General features: G+C 49.4%; 1 protein-coding gene across 1 annotated transcript; it reads right to left on the bottom strand.

Moving 5' to 3' along the window:
* Nucleotides 1–617: 617 nt before the first annotated feature.
* On the bottom strand, nucleotides 618–1,802 carry HER10_EVM0008458 (uncharacterized protein; the record flags this gene model as incomplete). Its single annotated transcript, XM_035477978.1, has 2 exons — nucleotides 618–1,373; nucleotides 1,413–1,802. 2 exons carry the CDS (start codon nucleotides 1,800–1,802, stop codon nucleotides 618–620), a joined length of 1,146 nt encoding a protein of 381 aa, XP_035332998.1.
* Nucleotides 1,803–7,793: the final 5,991 nt, after the last annotated feature.

The raw sequence follows: 7,793 nt of genomic DNA, 5'->3' as shown, positions 1-7,793 counted from the left end.
ATATTTTAGTAGGAAACCCTCTAGCTGCGGAAAGAAAAGGAACCCATCTTGACAATCACGATGTCCATTTTTCCACCTCCAGTACGTAGACGTAATTAAAGCCTCGTCAGACAATGGAACTTTTGTCAGACAACAGAAATGATAAAGCCCCGGAAAACAGCAAAATGCCTAGAACCGAACCAAACTCCAGAAAGTACAAAAGCCATCACAAACAACCAAACGAAACTCCCTGCTAAAGCCTAACCCATCACTGATCTACGACCTCGGTCTTTGATCAACTTCGCGTTATCACTGACAAGCCACATGATAAGTTTGCCGTGCATCGATATGTGAACTCTGCGCACAAAATCATAGCTGCCAAAAGTGTTCCCCACATACAGAAACAGTAAGGATGAAGACAGGCGATTGTAATCATCTAGAAACCTTGTTATCATCAGCATATTGGCACAGTCTAGGTTTCTGAGACTCTCTGATCTTTGCTCCCGTAATCGTACTACACCCTGTGTTGATGTGAGACGCAAGCATGATGCGTCTCCATCGTGGAACGTACTTTAGATAATTAATCCAACAGGATGGCAGAAATGAAGTCGTGGTTCAGCGGCAAGGGGCATGGCAGGCTAGGCAGTTTTGGGAAAGAAGAGACTGACGGCCTTGCGGAGGAGACCAGCAATCCACTTGCCCGGCTTCCGCGGCTTCGACGCGCCGTCATCTTGCTCCGACTTGATCTTCACGTACTTGCCGGTGGTGTAGTTGCCAAATCTCAAGTTGCGAGCCGACTTTGTGGCAGTCTTGAAATCTGCGTTCTCGGCCTCGGGAATATCTTCATAGATCTGTTGAATCACACTGTCGTCGATGTACTTCTCGTAGTCGACGATGTTGGGGTGTCTCTTCGACGAGACCGCAGCTTCGTCGATGCCACCGCACTGGATGCCCCACTCATCGCCATCTTCATCCTCTTCAAGGTACTTAGCAAAGCGGCTCTCATGCTCGAGGAGTTCATCGAGCTGCTTCACCCCGGCCTGCTCGAAAGACGGGAATCTGACAAAGACGTTTTCGTCCAGGCCACATAGTTTACCAAGGGAGCTTGAGCTGAATGTTGATACATGAGAGACCGAAACTTGTCGGACTCGTCGTCTCTCTAGCTTGGTAATAGGAGGCTCGATAGGGGGAGATGCCTGACTCTGGTAAAGATCGGAAAGGCCAGAAACCTTCTGCTTGCTCTTGACTGTGCGACGAGAGCCTGCACCAAGCAGCGGGAAAGGCTCTAAGCTAGAGATGCTTCGATGAGCGGGAAAGCTTTCTTTGTTCGAGCTCTTGGCGCTGAAGGGTGACGTCGTTGTGTTTGACCTCAATGATGAAGAACGTAGACCCTCCTGGCTCTCGAAGCGCGTCCACTAGACAGCCTCGTGAACCTTGACAGGGCTTATGGACTCAATGGAGGAGCGAGGGCTCATTGTGGACGGGACTCTGCATCTCTGAATACTAATAGCGAGCTGCTTCTCGGGCTCAAAGTCGATCGCATCGTTCAAGACGCAAAGCTGACTTTCATCTTGGGCTGCGGCAGTCGCAGAGTGATGTGAGATAGATTTAGAGCTACTTTCGCATGCGGCAGCTTGGCATCGAGTAGTCACAAGGCTGTTGGAAGCCACTTTCTCTCCTCGGAAGCTGTTGGAAGATGGCTTACGACCCATCTTGTTGAGGGCGACAGCGGCCTTCACGAGGCTTCGGCTTGGCTTGCCCTTGGACGAGGCATGGTGTGGACCTTCTTCCAAGAAGGCAAACAAGCGGCGGAAGAAGCCCATCTTGGATTCTGCTGTCATCAGTATTCATTCAGGTCCAGCGAGTTGCAGTGAGTAGCGAATCATGTTACTTGGGAGAGATAGCTCTACGTCACGCGACGGATCTCGGCGTGCTTTGACGACGACTTAAATTACGGCAGACGATTCTCGCGGACTCGAGAGTTGGAGTCGAAATCGATGGACCAGATTTACAGAAGACTCTATCAGAGATCTTTCAGTGTTGAGAGTTGGGAGAAGACCGCGCCAATAGGCTACTGTTAGCTTATGAGGAATGAAGTAGATTTGTGCTGATCACCGCGGTATCTGGAGAAAAGTCGCGAAAAAAGTCGCGGTGACACAGTGGGTGGTGAGAAGGAAGATCTCTGCAGGAATGCGAAATGCGAGAGCCTGTCTATCAGGATGGGATAAGGCGCCGCGTGAAGCAATAACTTTTCGGCCGTTGTTGTGTGCACGAGCACGGCTCTCGAGGTGGTCACTGGACCAGAGGATATCAACGTGAAGTGTAGAGATGCCAACGCGTCAGGTATTGGAGCAGTAACTGGTGCCTAGTGCATCCTTCAGGTGTATGACGGGAGACCCACAATTATTGACGTTGTTCGAGGTGAAGTTGGAATGACCAGCCGCTTTTTCCTAATTAGGAAATATCACGAGAACGCCCGATGTGCGCTTTGGGCAACTCCTTCGCCTAGATAGCCCTGACAACTCCACCTTTTACTTGCCAATTCCGTCTTGGGCTTGGGTCAGCAGTCTGATAGACTTCACCTTTCACCGTTTCTGTTGACTGCAACTTTGCCGCCATTGTACCTTGGCCATTACGCGTGATAACAGAGACAGTTGTTGCCATAGCATCTGCACGTATCAACGCGCCCTCTGTCAGCGTGATTTTCGAGCCCTCCTCCCTCCACACCGCTGTTGGCAGAGGTGAGATCTTGCATCGATTGAGACTCTAGCTCCGCGTGGTTCCTACCTTGATCCTCATCCTAATCTCGATTTCCGCGTCGAGGTTTCCCTCACTTGATATCAACGAGCGGTATCGTACCGATTCAGGATTATCAACCAACCTTCCCTCTCCCTCTGTTATCGTATCAGCAAACCGAAGGAGCCAGGCTGCCACATCTTCAGAATCCTCAAGCGACGAAGTCCATACTCTGCAAGCCTCCGACTTGTGCAATCAAAAGCTTACATGGATGCGGAATTGCTCCCAAGACACGTCAACTACCATGATGGACAAAGCCAGTAAGATGTGCTCGATCATCTCAAAGAAGACACTGTGTCACAAGTGTAATCAAGCAACTAACAGACTCTTTCACATAGACTCCGCGATCAAGGGCTTTATTGTCTCAACTCTGGCTGAACTTGGTTATTGGCCGTTTGCGGATAGCGTTGCACCAGCTCGTCCAACTTGTACTACAGGATCACTTGCGCATAGTGGTATCATCCACAAAACCACATCGGTCCGAAACACGACAAGCCAACTTGGACTCAGCTTTGCCCGAACAAGCGCCTTCGCAGCTCATCTCGATCATGAGACCCCTTTCTGTGGATTCGGCAGAAAGATCTTTCAAGCCCATCAAGTCTCACCTGGCCAAGACGCACGTACTCTAGGGGGCGAATACATCCAGGAAGCCAATCCACTCAAGAGTACGGTCGGTGCCGATCCCTCATTTGTCTCCCATCAAAGGATGATTTCTGGGTGTACATACGCTGAAAGAACTGACTCGGAATACACCGAGAGTGACCGAGACTGGCCCAGTGACGATGATTCGGTGATTTTTTCCACGGAGAACGGAGAAGAACAAGAGCTTGACTAGGTTTCATACTTTGACTTCTTTCTGATCATGTGCGAAGAGATCTTGTCTAGCCACCTGGTAGCTGAAGACGATTCTAGCTGCACTTTGGTCAACGCCACTCCCCACTACCCTGAATCGCTGGCAATGAGGCATTTCCTTGAAAAATTCGTGGAGGCATCAGATGAAACCTTCGAAGTGGATTTCAGCCTCTCCGCATCTAGTGTGCGAACAGCCTTTAGAGACTCATGGCCAGTAGATGTCTCTGATGAGAATGGAGCAGGAGAAGCGACCTTGTGCACCTTGGATGCCTCGAGTAGGCTCAAAGAACGTCGCAACATGATGAACAAATATCAAGAGTCGGATATTGTTGAGTACGAGAATGGTCTTGACTGCGAGGCTTTCGACGATACCGACTTTCTGTGGGAAGAGACCACCCATATTGGTGTCAAGGGTCTCTTGGAGTACCTGAAGGATGACATTATCCAGCAAATCCACTACGACATTCATAACCAAGACGACGATATCGCTTCTCAGCCAATACTCCTTGAAGGCAATTCACAACATCATACAATAACGAGGCTTAACATCCAGGCATACAATGGTGAGGTTTATGGCGATCGACCGGGGGATCTCAACAAGGATGACCACCAAGCCCCCACCCATTCAATTACAAGGCAGAATCTCATCCATTGACGCAACCTATATGATCAGAGCCTGATGGCGTGTTACATCATGTGGACTTCAGTGGACTGGCGTTATGATTCCTTCTGTTTCCTTGTCAAAGCCGTCGAGTAAGTTACCAGCTACAGGTCTCCCACAAGACGCTTCAGATACTGACTGTTTTACTGAGTTGTGGTCTTTTCTTCACTTCTTGGCAGCCTCCATGTCACATCGAACTTTACTGTGGGATTCGGCCTCGCGACTTTATGTACTGCCCGTGTGGCAAAACGACAGCCAAGACAGTCCTAAGGCTCTCAGTCATCACCTGTAAACCGGCGACAGTGATGCGGCTGCGAGTCGGTATCTTCCGGTGCATTTTGCTTTGTCCTTGAGATCGACCATTTTTCAGTGTTTCGTGGATGTTTGTGGACTTTTGTCTCAGAATGGGAGCCTTGGGGCAGTTTTGATAGTCAAAGAGTTGTTCGGTGCGTTTGATAAATCACGGCTTTGTACTCAGTTGACAAAGTTCCCTTCTATTACTGCCCATTTGTTATCTCTCAGCCCTGTACTCTGAGAAGTGACATGCGCATTTGACGCTTCAGAGGAAGCGAGTCTGCAGAACAACTTCTAGCAAGAGAAACTAATGACAAGATTGTGAAACATTGCAAATTGTTCCTTCTTTCCTTCATTTCCGAATCTTGCTCTTCAAGACTTTCTTTCCGTCTGCATAGCTATCCGCCACTGTCAGTGATAGACTAGCCTTTACAACAGCAGGTCCATTTCTCCTCTGCCCAAACAGGATATCGCTTGCGAAAACTCTGTCAGAGTCACTAGTTTGGAAATTCTTGAATAACTTCGCTGCGATGGCGGCATCTGTGGTCGTGCGGCTAGTCCCTCTTTGGGTATATCGATCGAAATGCATAACCAAAACTTGCCAGACTTGCCAAACTGTCCAGATATACTGTACAAAAACGGGCATCCAGGTGACTTGACAGAGGAGCCCTACTGGGAAATAAGTCCCAAAGGCAATGACGACAGCTAGCTGGATGACCTCGCGGAATCGATTCCTTACAGGATGTCCGTAATGGCGAAAGAACTGGTTGACGATAGAGGGCGGGCCGGTGATTAACATGAACTTTCCTTCGATTGCTGGGCAATTGATCTCCCAGTCCCGTGTCTGTTCATCGTCGATTGCGTCTGGGAAGGGCGTAAGACCCTCACGTTCAAGAGCGAATAAGGTGCCGATAATTCGAAGGACGAGCGGCATGATGAAGATGATGCTCCACAGCGAGCGAGTGATTGCGGCCACGCAGATCATGATGCCGATGCCAACACACTCGGTCATAATGATTTCCACCATGCAAAGCAAATCAACACGCTTGATCTCTTCCGAAATGAAAGGGACTTTGGAGTTACCAAGGTCTTCATCTGTAGCCTTTGAGAGCACTAAGTGGCTAACTGCAACCCTTGCGCGCACTGGTTTCGTTTTTTCTTCAGAGATGACTTTGCCGCTCTCGGTGTCATTTGGTTGTCGGATTGAGGGCTCTTTGATGGTTGGAAGAGGCATGTTGAGCAGGGCCTGGACCCAAAGGCAGTTTCGGATTTGCGATTCCCTCTCAGATTCTCCTCCGCGGGCGTGCAAAATATAGGTCCATTCGAGGTCGCGGTAAAAGTGTGTTCCAAGCATATGACCCTGTACAGCCCCGCTAAAGAGGCCATTCTTATACGCAGTGTCGATAACCTCGAGAGCAATTGACCCAATAGGGCCTGCCATAGAGTACAAACATGCTAGCCGCGGCATGTCGTAAATGGAAAACGACGAGAAATGCCGCTGAGGCCAAAGAAACCTCTCAAAGATCGCGCTGGTAGCAGCTTGTCCCCCAACGTAACCCAATAGCGAACTGAAAGCGCCAAAGACTGGAGCATCAGCTTGGTCCGACATCGTCAACGAGTTTGTCGGTGCGGCAGCAAGTGCGTAAGAGCTGATGTCAGGTTAAATGAGCCGCTCAATTGTTTATGACTCCAAGTTTGTGGGTGATTGACAATCAATTATATTGTAGGGGGGCCCACATCTAACGAACTCTTGACCGTTGCTTCCATATGCATGCTGACTGCAGAGGAGAAGGATTTTCTTCCCTGAATCTGGAAAACAGCAGGCAGCAACTTAAGGCTACATGGGTTCTTCATGCAAGGGCATGCTGGTGCCCTACCAGAAACCTGCATGAATTCAATGAGGACTGGCTGTACGCTCTGGGAGGCTCGGCAGCTGATGGGCTCACACTGCATGACCAGGAGGAGGCGCTCTTATTCGGGACCAACGAGCAGCGAGGAAAGGTTCAGCTTGCCCTGGCTCCCTTCCACGCTATCGACGCATACCAAGTTGTTGCGTGGGCCCGATAAATGGGCGTAAGCTTACAGTTTGACCCCGGATACGACAAAATTGTACTAGCGAGATGGCACGAAGGACAGGGGTGGGAACACGAATGATTCAACAGTCCAAGGCGAACTCAACAATGCATGAGATAAACATGCCCGGAGTCTATTTCTTAAATCTTCCCAGACTGGACTTTGTGGATTGGAGAATCGATATCTTGGCGTTAGAGAACATGATGTCTACACACAAATGACTTTGTACCTAGATCTACTTGGCGTATCCAATAACAAGGTAATTAGCTCCACTACCTCAATACTCAGCCCGACTGTCACTGATTGTGAGCCTGCGGACATGATCAAGTAATAATTAGACACTTTCTAGTCTGAGAAGAGACGAAGAAAGTGTAAAGGTTTGCTTGGAATGAATTTGAGGAGTTGCGGCTTAAGTCAAGATGCTACGCCTGCTCAGGTTGTCGAGACATAAAGAAAAGGGCCACGGGCAAGGGAGCAACCGTCAAAGCCGAGTCGCCATACAAGCTGCTGCCTTCAAGTTGCGCGATTCGCAAATTCGCCGAAAAATAATTCATTAAGAGTGTTGTTCTTCAATATCCATCTGGGTGCTTCAGGTTTTAAAACGAGCAATATCATCTCCCCAAAACCCCAAAATGATGTTAACTCAGTGCCGTTCAGCTTGGGGTCCTTGTCAGAGAGAACCTAGGCCTTTTTCAACAATCTGACGTAGATACCAGGCCGTGTGATTGAAACTTCCGCCTTGAAAGCAGGCAACAGGTGTAAGCTTAAGGTGTTATGGAGTGCTGAATTCACAACGGGAGAGGTATGAAAACCCTGAGGCCAGACAAAAGGTCTGACGAGTGACGAATTCCCCTTGCGGAAAGGCGAATTCTAAGACGAGTCCGCTTTTGGTAATCGAGATGGCCAGGTGAAGCTTCGTAGTGGGTCCTCGGGACTGCGCCAGTGACTGATGCCTCGCCAACATGGGACGACCTACCACCCTTCGGACGGCCCTTCGACTACCTAAATTCTTTTCATTCCTCGTCGTATTGATCTCCTCTTCTCTTCCTCATCACCGCAAGACTTTCCGCGACTTTCCGCGACTTTGCGCAATTTTCCGCGGACCCTTTGCGCTTCGCACCCTTTTCCTGCCGTGAGA

Source organism: Colletotrichum scovillei, assembly GCF_011075155.1.
Source record: "Colletotrichum scovillei strain TJNH1 chromosome Unknown Contig00006, whole genome shotgun sequence".
In the NCBI taxonomy this organism is placed as follows: domain Eukaryota; kingdom Fungi; phylum Ascomycota; class Sordariomycetes; order Glomerellales; family Glomerellaceae; genus Colletotrichum; species Colletotrichum scovillei.
The sequence above is the reverse complement of the archived record's forward strand: the minus strand, read 5'-3'. Positions and strand labels throughout refer to the sequence as shown.